This window comes from Lutra lutra, chromosome 11 (genome assembly GCF_902655055.1).
Source record: "Lutra lutra chromosome 11, mLutLut1.2, whole genome shotgun sequence".
NCBI lineage: Eukaryota > Metazoa > Chordata > Mammalia > Carnivora > Mustelidae > Lutra > Lutra lutra.
In genome coordinates, this window is record NC_062288.1 from 36,305,477 (window position 1) to 36,320,736 (window position 15,260).

Genomic DNA, 15,260 nt, shown 5'->3' on the forward strand with positions numbered 1-15,260 from the left:
ATAATAGAAGCCCTTTAAGAGAATCATGATTCCACCACCATTGTCTATCATTTGGGTTCTGTTAATACTTTATAGTTTACAAAGAGTGCTATTTCAGTGCTGTGATAAGCATTGAGTCATTCAAAAGTGGAGATTAAAGAAGAAATAGAGGTAACAGTGATAAAGAATCTAGAAAAACAAATGGCTCCTGAATGGGTTAGTAGGGTCAAATGAAAGGGATTTTTTTTTTTCCAGGTTAATGTTTTTCTTATTCCACCTTTCTAATAGTTATCTTTTGTCCCTATTCCAAAATTAACCTGTGCAAGTAGTAAAATACGCTTCATAATTACTGACATTGTTACAGAGAGGGGTCTACCTAAAACTTACATATCAACTAGTTATTATTCCATTTTGCATTCATGTACATTAAGGAAGACTCTACTTTTGATATTATATTAAAAGACTCTACTTTTGAAATTAAATAGGTGATAGAGGGGTGCCTGGGTGGCTCAGTGGGTTGAGCCTCTGCCTTCAGCTAAGGTCATGATCTCAGGTGTTGGGATGGAGCCCCGAATCGGGCTCTCTGCTCAGCAGGGAACCTGCTTCCCCCTCTCTCTCTGCCTGCCTCTCTGCCTACTTGTGATCTCTGTCAAATAAATAAAATCTTTTAAAAAAATAGGTGATAGAAAAGTTAGTAATGTGAATGAATAAAATTAGAATATCCACTTTTATAATATTAGCACAGAGTATTTATGTAGGTGTGGTACTATGTCCAATAAATTTAAGGATCTTTCCTGAGTAAATACATATAAAGAAGCTACTTTAATATTTTAACTTGAAGATAGTAAACTTTTTTTGTTTGATTAATCAGAGTCTGGCAGTTTGGACAGTTACCCAAACTGTCAACTGCAAATTTGTCAACTGTCAAATCTGTCAACTGCAAAATTATCTATCTCTTCTCTGTATGGGGGAGGATCTGGAAATGTGTAATACGAGAAAGAGAGAGATGTCTCTGTATCAACTGACATTTGTCCAACTTACATTGAATCCTGTGGTGTAAATGACCTCAGATCTCCTGACAAACAGAAGGAGGAAAAATGATATATCGGAACAGAAAGGGCTGGATAAAAGTGGTTTAAGCAGAATCTTACAGAATCTGAATTAATTTTAATAATTTCTTCCTAAATTAAATTTTTAAGAAAATGAAATTATTTTCTTAATTTAATGTCTCCTAGGAAGGGTTTTAATTTTGAACACGTTTTTAGAACGTCATTTTAATTTTAGTTATCCACTACAGTCCCACTATTAATTCAACCATTATAAATACATATTATCATCAGTTGTTGATATGGGCAAAATATTGTATGTATGTTTTCCTTTTTTTTTTTTTTTAACTGTTAAGCAACAGTATGGTCTTATAAACAAACAAAACTGCCCATGTTACTGCCTCTTTTAAACAACAGTTAGAATTATTTTGTGTTCCCTTCTCGTTTAAGCTATAACATTCAGAGAATTTGTAATGACTTTATAATTATTTACTTATTTATTTATTTTTAATTTTTTATAAACATATAATATATTTTTATCCCCAGGGGTACAGGTCTGTGAATCTCCAGGTTTACACACTTCACAGCATGCACCATAGCACATACCTTCCCCAGTGTCCATAACCCCACCCCCCTCTCCCAACCCCCCCTCCCTCCAGCAACCCTCAGTTTGTTTTGTGAGATTAAGAGTCACTTATGGTTTGTCTCCCTCCCAATCCCATCTTGTTTCATTTATTCCTCTCCTACCCCCTTAACCCCCCCTGTTGCATCTCCACCTCCTCATATCAGGGAGATCATATGATAGTTGTCTTTCTCCGATTGACTTATTTCGCTAAGCATGATACCCTCCAGTTCCATCCATGTCGTCACAAACGGCAAGATTTCATTTCTTTTGATGGCTGCATGGTATTCCATTGTGTATATATACCACATCTTCTTTATCCATTCATCTGTTGATGGACATCTAGGTTCTTTCCATCGTTTGGCTATTATAGACATTGCTGCTATAAACATCCGGGTGCACGTGCCCCTTCGGATCACTACGTTTGTATCTTTAGGGTAAATACCCAGTAGTGCAATTGCTGGGTCATAGGGTAGCTCTATTTTCAACATTTTGAGGACCCTCCATGCTGTTTTCCAGAGTGGTTGCACCAGCTTGCATTCCCACCAACAGTGTAGGAGGGTTCCCCTTTCTCCACATCCTCGCCAGCATCTGTCACTTCCTGACTTGTTAATTTTAGCCATTCTGACTGGTGTGAGGTGATATCTCATTGTGGTTTTGATTTGTATTTCCCTGATGCCGAGTGATATGGAGGACTTTTTCATGTGTCTTTTGGCCATCTGGATGTCTTCTATGCAGAAATGTCTGTTCATGTCCTCTGCCCATTTCTTGATTGGATTATTTGTTCTTTGGGTGTTGAGTTTGCTAAGTTCTCTATAGATTTTGGACACTAGCCCGTTATCTGCTATGTCATTTGCAAATATCTTCTCCCATTCTGTCAGTTGTCTTTTGGTTTTGTTAGCTGTTTCTTTGCTGTGCAAAAGCTTTTGATCTTGATGAAATCCCAATAGTTCATTTTTGCCCTTGCTTCCCTTGCCTTTGGCGATGTTCCTAGGAAGATGTTGCTGCGGCTGACGTCAAAGAGGTTACTTCCTATGTTCTCCTCAAGGATTTTGATGGATTCCTTTCTCACATTGAGGTCCTTCATCCATTTTGAGTCTATTTTTGTGTGTGGTGTAAGGAAATGGTCCAATTTCATTTTTCTGCATGTGGCTGTCCCATTTTCCCAGCACCATTTATTGAAGAGGCTGTCTTTTTTCCAGTGGACATTCTTTCCTGCTTTGTCGAAGATGAGTTGACCATAGAGTTGAGGGTCTATTTCTGGGCTCTCTATTCTGTTCCATTGATCTATGTGTCTGTTTTTGTGCCAGTACCATGCTGTCTTGATGATGACAGCTTTGTAATAGAGCTCGAAGTCCGGAATTGTGATGCCACCAACTTTGGCTTTCTTTTTCAATATTCCTTTGGCTATTTGAGGTCTTTTCTGGTTCCATATAAATTTTAAGATTATTTGTTCCATTTCTTTGAAAAAAATGGATGGTATTTTGATAGGAATTGCATTAAATGTGTAGATTGCTTTAGGTAGCATAGACATTTTCATAGTGTTTATTCTTCCAATCCAGGAGCATGGAACATTTTTCCATTTCTTTGTGTCTTCCTCAATTTCTTTCATGAGTACTTTATAGTTTTCTGAGTATAGATTCTTAGTCTCTTTGGTTAGGTTTATTCCTAGGTATCTTATAGTTTTGGGTGCAATTGTAAATGGGATTGACTCTTTAACTTCTCTTTCTTCTGTCTTGTTGTTTGTGTAGAGAAATGCAACTGATTTCTGTGCATTGATTTTATATCCTGACACTTTACTGAATTCCTGTATAAGTTCTAGCAGTTTTGGAGTGGAGTCTTTTGGGTTTTCCACATATAGTATCATATCATCTGCGAAGAGTGATAGTTTGACTTCTTTGCCGATTTGGATGCCTTTAACTTCCTTTTGTTGTCTGATTGCTGAGGCTAGAACTTCTAGTACTATGTTGAATAGCAGTGGTGATAATGGACATCCCTGCCGTGTTCCTGACCTTAGCGGAAAAGCTTTCAGTTTCTCCATTGAGAATGATATTTACTGTGGGTTTTTCATAGATGGCTTTGATAATATGGAGGTATGTGCCCTCTATCCCTACACTTTGAAGAGTTTTGATCAGGAAGGGATGCTGTACTTTGTCAAATGCTTTTTCAGCATCTATAGAGAGTATCATATGGTTCTTGTTCTTTCTTTTATTAATGTGTTGTATCACATTGATTGATTTGCGGATGTTGAACCAACCTTGCAGCCCTGAAATAAATCCCACTTGGTCATGGTGAATAATCCTTTTAATGTACTGTTGAATCCTATTGGCTAGTATTCGGGTGAGAATTTTTGCATCTGTGTTCATCAAGGATATTGGTCTGTACTCTTTTTTGATGGGATTCTTGTGATGCTGGCCTCATAAAATGAGTTTGGAAATTTTCCTTCCATTTCTATTTTTTGGAACAGTTTCGGGAGAATAGGAATTAGTTCTTCTTTAAATGTTTGGTAGAATTCCCCCGGGAAGCCGTCTGGCCCTGGGCTTTTGTTTGTTTGGAGATTTTTGATGACTGTTTCAATCTCCTTACTGGTTATGGGTCTGTTGAGGCTTTCTATTTCTTCCTGGTTCAGTTGTGGTAGTTTATATGTCTCTAGGAATGCAGCCATTTCTTCTAGATTGTCAAATTTGTTTGCGTAGTGTTGCTCATAGTATGTTCTTATAATTGTCTGTATTTCTTTGGTGTTGTGTATAATTATTTATTTTATACTTTGAACTATAAATATTCATAGATAGACTTTGTAATAACTTTATAATTTTTTATTTTAAGATATACTATGATTTGTGTCCCATTTCTCCTATAAACCAGCCATTTAACTGATGCCTGATTTTTTTTTAAGATTTTATTTATTTATTTGATAGAGATTATAAGTAGTCAGAGAGGCAGGCAGGGAGAGAGAGGAGGAAGCAGGCTCCCCGCTGAGCAGAGAGCCCAATGTGTGACTCGATCCCAGGACCCTGGGATCATGACCTGAGCCGAAGGCAGAGGCTTTAACCCACTGAGCCACCCAGGTGCCCCTGATTCCTAATTTTATTGAAGTAACACTGTATTGAATGTCATTGTTCCTATAGATTTTTATTTTTTTAAAGACTTATTTATTTTAGAGAGTGTGTACACACGTGTGTGTGCAGAGTTGGGGGGCAGAGGGAGAGAAAATCTCCAGCAGACTCCCTGCTGAGGGAGGAGCCCGACATGGGGCTCAGACCCACAACCCTGGCTGGGACCATGACCTGAGCCAAAATCAAGAGTTGGACACTTAACCAACTGAGCCACCAAGGCACCTCACAATTTTTATTTCTTTTACATTATTTCCTTTAGTCTAAGTTCTCAGAAGTAGGTTTACATGGTCGAAGGAGATGAACCATGTATTAGTTGTTAATGAGCTATTTATTATGTAATTTGCCCAATATCACATAGAGTGACAGAATTAGGATTAAAGCCTGACAATCTGTCCTAGATGCCATGTTCTTGATCAGTTCTTGATCAGTTCTTGATCTTACTATACTGCTGTCTTGAGAGATCTAGAGTGTTGTCTTGAGAGATCTAGAGTGTTGTCTTAAGAGGTCTCCAATGTTATGTCACCCATCTAGGTCAGAAGAGTAACATACATTCAGTTCATCTGTCAAAATTATAGCAAGAAATTGGTGTGTCTGACAGTATGGTGAGGATTTCAGAAAGAATGGGATATAGACCCTGCCTTAGAAGCCTATGAACTAAGTGGTAGAAACAGATGTGTAAGAAAGTAACTATGATGCAGTGTAATGAGTTATATCATTCGGATGCTGTATGAAGACAAGGAAGTGACCAAACAGGAAGAAGGAACATAGTGTAAAGAGGCTTCTAAATAGGACTGGGTTTGTTTAGATAGTCTCCGTTAGTTTCTAGGAAACCAAACAGCAGAGCAAGCAATGAAGAACCTACATGTGTACTGTGAGGATTAGAAGGCCATAAAGGCTATGTTGGACTGTAGAGAAAATATGTACAAGTAGGGCTTTCTGAGGAAATTTTACTGAAACTTGGGACCTGGGCTAACAGACAAGCTTTGGAAATTAAACTGTGACTGAATAGAGATTGAGAACTCCAGAGAGATTTACCTCCCAGGAGATAGATGTTTACATATGAAGGGGGATGAGGAGTGGGTAAGACCTGAGACCATGAAGACATTCCCTATGTCGTAAAACTCAGATGCTAGTCTTTTCATCCCCTGAGAGATACACACAAGATCATCCCTAGGATCTTTTGTTTACACTCAAGGATAGGCTTTTCTACCCTGCCTCCAGACAGGAGGAGTCTGCTGTATAACCCTTCCAGAATCTTATTTCCAGGGCTCCTTGCTATTATTAACTTGCTATTACTGCTGTGACAAAGTACCACAAACTTAAAAACTTAACACAAACTTATTATATTAAAGCTCTAGAGATCAGAAGTCTGAAGTGTTCTATTGGACTAAACTCAAGGTGTTAGCAGGGCTGCATTCCTTCTGGATGTTCTAGGGTAGAATCAATCCCTTCCTTCCTTTCCCAGCTTCCTAAATCTGCCTGTACTTTTTGGCTTGTGGGTCCTTCCTCCATTTTTAAAAGAAACCATCTTAGCTTCCTTCTATCTTCCAATCTCTCTTTGACTCTTGACCCTCCTGTCTTCCTCTTGAAAGGGCTTGTGACTGCATTGGGTTCACTTGGTTAATCCAGGCTAATTTTCCATGTTAAGAACCTCAACTTAATCACACCGCTAACATCCTTTCACCGTGTAAGTTACAATATTCTTGCGTTCCAGGGATTAAGACATGGATCTTTTTGGGGTGAGGACCTTATTCTGCCTACCATATTCACCTATAGTGCAGACCCCAGTACATATAGAGTAATGTCTGATCTGGCTCTAATTGCAATTTCCCAGTGGGAAGAATTGAGGTATGAGGAACTGACATAGTTTATTACAAGTAATGGTAATTTATTTGTTCCTGCTCTGGCAACACCATGTCTACTTTCAGGACAGTTCAAATCAGTGTAGTGCTAAAACCCTAATAGACTGTTTTTGAAGGGCTCTACAGCTGAGCTCTCTAGACTCCTGAATGATAAGAACAGGAAAAGTCCAGAGTTGTCTGGGATCTTCTGCCTTAGGACCTCCAACTTAACCTTTTTCTCATAAGAGCTTTCCAGCTTGGCTATCTCATTCAAATTGCAGAGTCCATTCTAGCGTCTTTTTTGTCAGTTTTTTCTGTCAGACCCATATGTTTAAGCTAAAACTAACCTAAAAGCAATCCAGATTTAACTAGGGGCTAGAGTTTGGCTCCGCTGCTTTCCCTTTGCTGTTCTGTACTTGGACATAGAAATGCAAATGATACCAGCCCTCCACAGTAAATGTAGGCACTCATCTTCAGATACGGGAGTTATATTCCCATTTCATAATGTATTTGTGCGTTTTCTAGTATAGGCTGACTGTATTATAGCAGGTTTTTGGGGTTTTTTTCCCAATTCATTTTCCAATATCTTATAGCCACTGAATTGGCTCAACTATTAATCCTATGATCCTAGTTCAAGGATATTTTAGGGAGCTAAGCATAACTGTCAGATCTAGGTTTGGCATTAGTTAAGGGAGCTCACCTAAACCTATGGTAAAGGCTACCCACTTTGGAATTAAATCTTGGTCTTCTAGAACTGACCACAACTTACCCCCTCAAAAAGTATTACACTGTGTAAATAGTACTAGCCAATGACTTTTAGAGAAAAAGTTTTTTAGATTTAAAAGTTAGTCCTAGGCTTATGCACTACTTCCTGTGCTTATATTGATTGTCACTGTCCTTATTAAGTAAAGATGTAACTAAGAAATAGGGCAGAACAATAAAAAAAATAAAAGTTGGTGTGGAATGTTTAATAATGTACACTTAGGCATTCATGTGAGTGACATATGAGTCTCATGCGGCCCTTCCTGTTCCTTTCCTCCCTCTGCCCCTTCCTTTTTTCTTCACTTCTCCTTTATTTTTCCTCCCTTTTCTTTTCTCTTCTATCCCCCTTCTCTTATTAGCAAATACCATAAAGATACTCACCCTTCTTCCTCTTAGTATTTTGTTCTAGAATGGAGTTTTTAATAAGTGTAAGAATTAGTCATAAGCTTATTTTGAAAAAAGCTTCAGTAGACATTTTATTAACAGCTTAGAAGTGAGTTTATCTTAAACTTATCTTCTGTGTGTGTTCTTATTTCAAGACAAGACACTGGTTTTTATTTCTTTCTTTACCATTTTAGGACTTTTCTTTTCGGTAGAGATGGAAATCCAAATAAACGGAATGTGCACAATGAAACGTCTATGCATTTGTTATGTATGGGACCTCAAATTATGATATCTGAAGGCGCCCTGCATCCTCGCTTAGCACGGCCCGCAGAAGATGATTTCAGAAGAGCAGATTGTCTGCAGATGATCTTAAGGTGGAAAGGAGCAAAACTTGACCAAGGAGAATATGAGAGAGCAGCTATTGATGCCGTTGATAACAAAAAAAACACACCCTTGCACTATGCCGCTGCCTCAGGGATGAAAACCTGTGTCGAGGTAAAACTGTTTTTTAATATTCTACATTCTGTAAAATTTGTGTCTTGGTAACATGTAATAATCAGAGTTTTTTTTGCTTATCTTAACAGTTACTTTAGTTACTTTAGTCCTTTTTGTCCTCTCTGGTTCTAAGAGAATCTGGATATCTTTTAAATAAAGTCATTCCCCTGTTTTAGGGAAAGATTAAAAATAAACCCATAAACAGTCCCCCTTGGGAATAAAATGTAATCAAGAGCAATTAAAAATTAGCTAACATTCCTGAAGATCACAGTCATCAATTAAACACTTGTCACTTAGAGTAAGGGTTTTGGTAGAGATATGTTCTACTTTTTGGCTGATTTTTAGAAGCCAGTTTATACATGTTGGATATGGCACATCTTAGCCATAGGACTTAGATTACCTAAAATTGACCAGTTCCCTAAGCAAGGGGTAAATATTAATGAATATATTTATTTTGGTCTTTTAAAAAAACTTTGTGACTTAAATGTTTTAAAAAGTTTTCTGTTTAGGGGCGCCTGGGTGGCTCAGTGGTTTAAGCCTCTGCCTTCGGCTCAGGTCATGATCTCAGGGTCCTGGGATCGAGCCCCACATCTGACTCTCTGCTCAGCAGGGAGCCTGCTTCCCCCTCTCTCTGCCTGCTTCCCCCCTCTCTGCCTGCTTCTCTGCCTACTTGTGATCTCTCTGTCTGTCAAATAAATAAATAAAATCTTAGAAAAAAAAGTTTCTGTTTAATCTGCATTAAGATATTCCTGAATACTATATTGCACTTTAATTTTTCCACTTTTGGATTTCATATATAACAGCAGGCTTAGATAAAATCAGCCATGTAATACAGGATCATAACTAAGCTAAGAAATCCTTACTCTTCATGGTGTCATCACTACTGTACGTACAGTAGAATGGGTTTTTGTCAGCTACATTCATGTCAGTCTATACTTATTATAGAAGTTCTTTTATATAGATATATTAAAGTGTGAGTGGGGAGCATTATAGATTCGATCACAGAATATCTATGTTACCAAACCTTAGACCTTTGATGGAAGAGCAGTGATCCTAATCAGATTAAAATACATATCTGAAAATTTAATACTTCTTTAATGTTACTCACATATATATTTTATACTTCTAAATTGACAAAGGTATTAATATGAACCTTTCATTTTCTTATACATTTTAAAAGATTACAGCCTCTTTTATGATTTCTTTAGTGTATCTGAAGTGACAGTTCTTTTTACTTTAAAAATCCTTCTGATCTTTTGTTTATTGCTATTAGTTATGATACTGGTTAATCTTCTAGAATCTTAGTCATTCTATCTCTTGGGGTTTTCTCACCTTTGCCCACTAGTAAGTTAGTGACAGTCATTAACTTGAAAATATTTTTGTAAGCAGTGCTTTCTAACATTGATTTACAGTGTGGTGGAAGGATCTCCTAGGATTGGTGGGATGGGGGGGAAGTGTGCACCTATCAGTAGAATTCCTGAGGCTTTTTACATAAACCTTTTTTTTTTTTTTTTTTTTCAGATTTTATTTATTTATTTGACAGAGAGAGAGAGATCACAAGTAGGCAGAGAGGCAGCTAGAGAGAGGTGGGGAAGCAGGTTCCCTGCTGAGCAGAGAGCCTGGTGCGGGGCTCCATCCCAGGACCCGAGATCATGACCTGAGCCAAAGGCAGAGGCTTAACCCACTGAGCCACCAGGTGCCCCTATATAAACCTTTTCGTATATTGTTCTTTTCTCACCGCCTATGAAAGAATCTCTGCTGAAGTGACTCATCATTATTGATGGGGTTGCATCGTATTTCTCAAGTGAGTTAGAGTAGAAAATAGCTTATTCTTGATAGTAATTATTCTCTTATTTTGCTGCTTTAATATCTTGCTTCCAAAAATTCTCTTATAAGCATTGCTTTAGTACTTATTGATTTTGAAGTATGTGTACAGCGACATGCTTATTAAATTGTTCCCAAAAATTGAGTGTAGTGCTTTTACCAGCATTATTTTTTGCTCAGTGAAGGAAATAGTGCTAGGTTTATTCTGAGTTGACAATCCTGATTTGCGTTGTGTGAGTGAATGTGTGTGTGTGTTTTAACTGTTTGATCTGTCAACATATCACATTCATAAATCACACCATGTGGTAACTGTTTTCATTTTCTATAGTCAGAGGAATTCATTGACTTAATAAAACATCCCAAATAGAACCCTATAAATACCTCGGTTGAATTTATTCTAGTTTTCCTCAGCAAATTCCAGCATATCCTTTTACCTATATAAAGTTAATCTCTTACATATACTTGAATATATACTTGCCCAACTTTAGGACTTGATTGACTTTTTATAATGCTTACTATTCATTAAACTAGAAGAAGTTCCCTTGGAAATGTACTTTAATTTTCAGAGCTCTTAGTGTGTTTACTAATACTAGTGCATTAAATAAATGCCTTGAAATATAGAATCTAATAACTGTACTTCTTACAGTATTAATCTATAGGTATCTTCATGTGGCATCATATTCCTTGAGTTAAAAAGAGTGTTATCGAGTATTTATCAATTTTTTCATAAAGCTAAGAGATCATAGTATGGTAAAGAGAGTACTGGTTTCTGGTTTTGGTCTTCACAGTGACTGTCTACTAAACCTCTTTGAGATTATCAATTCCAGCCATCCAAGAGAAAACTATCTGCATTATCTCAAAAGACGTCATTGAACACTAATTTTCTGTTGATCTTTGATTGCTCTAAAATATATCCCATTTTCAGTGTAGGGGCTTTAGAGCTAAATTGATTATTTTATTCCATAGTTAAGGCCAGCCTGTTTTGTTTTGTTTCGAACTCTCATATTTCTGGAAATATGCCTTCTCTAGTGGTTCAAAATGTTTTTCTCTCTATGTTTATTTAAAGAGAGACTTGGTAACTCATCAGGTGACAATGTCATATGTACATTTAATAATTTAAACAGTTCTTTATGGCTCATTATTTTGAACCATAGAAATAAAATATTAACCTTAAACTTTCCTCATCTTCTTACCGTAATTGTGTTCCATAGTAAGTTAAAGGTACAGATCATATACACACACACAATCACACCAATAACCTCTTAACTATACAGTTCTTCTGGAAACTTCCAGGTACGAAGATATCGGTGGATTGATAGACGTTATTGCAATGGAATATCTAGCCCTGAAGTTCCTCATGTTATATTGCTGCCTAGTTGACTTCCTTGTATTTATATTCCAAGAGTCTGTCAAATTCAACATACCAAAAACTGTACTCAGTCTTTCTAACCTCTAGCTCCCCCTCAAGACTGCCTTCTATTACTGACACCATCATTATACGTATATCTAATATTGATACCTGAATTTACCTTGGCCTGGTTTTTGTCTTTGTCTTTTTGCATCAAACTCATGCCACTCATTTGCAGAATAGAGCTATATGGACTGTACAGGCTGGATTTGGCTCACAGTTTGCACTGGACCCTGTATTATGCAAAGAATTGGAAGAGAAAAGCAGAGTTTTTTTTTTTTGTAAAATTACAAAGATTACAAAGAATTTTTAAAATGCTGTGTAATAGATGCCCAGTGCAAAAAAAAAAAAAAAAAAAATGGAACTCCATTAAAACAAATCTTACAAGAATTTAGCTCAATAAATAATACACTTTTTTCTTAGTTGCTGAGTTTTTGTTTTTCTATTTCTTTGGGATACAGATGGACTTTGGAGAAGAATGGTGGGTTAGGTCTATTAGCATGGCCCAATTAAAAGCCCAGTGATTTTTCTCCCCTTGGCCAACTTCCTAAGAGCCAGCCTAGTCATTAAGCCTCATTTTATTTATATTAGTGCTTTTCCTGTCATAGTGATTCAATACATGGTTGATGTGTGGAGGTTATTGCTTTTGATAGTGTTTCATTCTTTGTGAAAAGTATTTTTTAAAATGAGCATTATCTTAGATATTTCCTATGCACCCCTGTCCCAGTTGCTTATTCAGAGCTTTAAGTTTAGCTACTTATTGTCGGATAAAATAGAGGTCACTAGAAAACTTGAAGGTGGTGGTAAGTCACTTTTCCCTTTACAGCCATAAGGCCTATTTGACACTTTGGCAGCTATCAGAGCATTTCACACTTCAATGAAAAGCCCTAAAAACCATTCACAGGTCAACCTGAAGAGTTTTACTTAATTATATTGTGTTTTTAGAACCTGGAGTTTTAAAAACTGAAAAGACTACAGAAGTTGTAGTCCCAGCTCAACAATTTAGTTACTTTGCCTATCTGAGCCTTGGTTTTCTAATATTTATTAAAATAAGCTCTGATTTCCTTATTGCCTCCAAAATATTAATGATGCAAAAGCTGTATTAATTATTTGGGCAGTAAATGTTATAGGCATTGAAGGGAAAGGAAGACCATTTTATTTTACTTATCCTGGAAGATTGCATGGGTACTAGTATGATTTGAGTAGGTAAGATTTCAGTATTTGGAGGAAGATACTTAAAATGTGCCCCTCAGACCTGCAGCATCACTTACCCTTGGGAGCTTGTTATAAATACGAAGTCTTGGGCCCACCAGGCCTCCAGATTCTAAATTAGAGTCTCTGGGGCTGTACTCCCAAGTTTTAAGCAAATTCCTCTGGTTATTTGTTTACATGTCAGAGTTTGAGAAGCACGTCCTAGGTCTCAGACATATGCAGGTTAAAGTATTTTGCAGAAGAATGATTAGACAGATAACTTAAAATGAAGATAGCGGCCATACCAAGCAGAAAATACTAATGTCACAGTCAATAATTTGGAATTTATTTATAGAAAACTGAGCCATTGAACATTTTTGATTGGAAAAGTACTATTATGAAAGCAAATATAGTAAGATTAGCCTAATGGTGGTTATGTACAATAGATTTGAATGGCGGACTTGTAAAACATTATTTTGAAGCCTTGCTACACAAAGGATGGTCCTCAGATTGGCATTGGCATTAGTTATTTAGGAAACTTCTTGGAAACGCAAAATCTCAGGGCTGGTTCCAGGCCAAATGAATCTGAATCTGTAGTTTTGTTTTTTTTAAGATTTTTAAAATTTATTTTGGAGAGAGAGAGAGAGAGCAGAGGGAGGAACAGAGAGAGAGGGAGAAGCAGACTCCCCACTGAGCAAGGAGCTTGATGCAGGGCTCAATCCCAGAACTCTGCGATCATGACCAGATCCAAAATCCAGAGTCGGGTTCTTAACCTACTGAGTCACCCAGGCATCCCCTGAATCTGTAGTTTAACAAGATTCCAAGGTGACTCATATTCACATTAAGGTTTGAGAAGCCCTGACTTAGAGCATAGTTAGTGGGACACCTACAATGGAATCATAACACTTTTTGTAAAAAGTACATATATCTAATCCCCACCCTGGTTCCCTTTAATATGACTGTCAGGCCACCTGGATGATTCTCACACAGTGAAAACTTTTGTGCTGGAACAGTGGTTGTAAACTGGCTGCACCAAAAAAAATCCCATAGTGTAGACTGTGTCTCAGATCAATGAAATTGGCATTTCTGAGGGTGGAGCCCAAACATATCAGTATTTGAAACTTCAAATTCTTCAGCTGATTCTAGTGGTCAGCCAAGGTTGAAAACCAGTGTAGTAGAGGGAGTGATAGGTATAGATTATTACACTAATTCTGGTAGGAACTGATAAAGAGCCTCGATTTGTGTGGTGGTTTTGGAAATGGAAAGGGTAAGGTTGATGCAAGGGACATTGTGAGGACTTGGTAGCATTTGGTAACTGACTTGGCCAGTTGACACAAGAAAGCAGGGGAGATTAAGGCTTTAAAATGATGGAGACTTTGAGGGCCCCTGGCTGGCTCAGTCGGTAGAGCACAGAGCACGTAACTCTTAGGATCATGAGTTCAAGTCCCTCCTTGGGCCTAGAGCTTGCTTAAAAAAGTTAAATGCATGCAATTTTTAAAAAATGATGGAGGCTTTAAAATGTTAACATTAAGCTATCTTTGGGTGATAGAGTTTTTCTTTTATTGGTTTTCCACCTTTTCTATAACAGTCTGATATCATTGTTTATAATTAGGGTAGAATAAATTATTTTTAATTAGAATGAGCATGGTTTTGAACCTGGCTCATTTTGAAGCCTGCTGACAATTAACAGACATTTAAAAAGTGAGATGAGATAAGGGAATTTGCTGAAAGGAAGGGAGAACATACTGAGTTTTCATTTAGAAGGATGGAAATTGAGGTCTTAGGTGTTTCAGGCTATTGAAAATTAGTACTAGTTGTTTGGGGGTAAAGAATATAAATTTAGGGGCACCTGGGTAGCTCAGTCATTAAGCGCCTGCCTTTGGCTCAGGTCATGATCCTGGGTCCTGGGATCGAGTCCCACATCAGGCTTCCTGCTCAGCATTCCCACTCCCCCTGCTTGTGTTCTCTCTCTTGCTGTGCCTCTCTCTGTCAAATAAATAAATAAAATCTTTTTTAAAAAAAATATAAATTTAGAATTGAGTGTCATCTGCATAGAGTTGATAACTAAAAACAAGATAAGGTAGAGATGAGAAATCCAAGGAAAGATTTAGGTGATAGACAAAACTAGAGTTAAAGTCACAGCGCCTATTTGGAGAATGCCTGTGTTTAAAGTGAGTGAAAAGAAGTGGCCTGTGAAGCAAATAGAAAAAGCAGAGAAGGGGCGTCTGGGTGGCTCAGTGGGTTAAAGCCTCTGCCTTCGGCTCAGGTCATGATCCCAGGGTCCTGGGATCAAGCTCCACATCGGACTCTGCTCAGCAGGGATCCTGCTTACCTCTCTCTCTCTCTCTCTCTCTCTCTACCTGCCTCTCTGCCTACTTGTGGTCTCTGTCAAATGAATAAATAAAATATTTTAAAAAAAAAGAAAGAAAAAGAAAAAGCAGAGAAGAGAACTGGTATAATACTGTCACAGTTACCAAGAGAAGATTTCAAGGGAAGGAGGTAATCAGTCATGTGACATGCTGCAAAAAGGTAAAGCAGTTAGAAGACTGAGAAAAGCTGTTGAATTTGAGAGTACTAATGATTTTCAGAAAT

At 37.5% G+C, this 15,260-nt stretch overlaps 1 protein-coding gene across 6 annotated transcripts in view; it reads left to right on the forward strand.

Moving 5' to 3' along the window:
• Nucleotides 1–15,260, forward strand: part of ANKIB1 (ankyrin repeat and IBR domain containing 1) — a 259,272-nt gene that overhangs the window by 169,895 nt on the left and 74,117 nt on the right. For all 6 annotated transcript variants that reach the window (XM_047694615.1, XM_047694616.1, XM_047694620.1 and 3 more), the window contains one exon: nucleotides 7,945–8,245. In XM_047694615.1, the coding sequence (XP_047550571.1) occupies nucleotides 7,945–8,245 (301 nt within the window). The remainder of the gene's footprint in view (nucleotides 1–7,944; nucleotides 8,246–15,260) is intronic.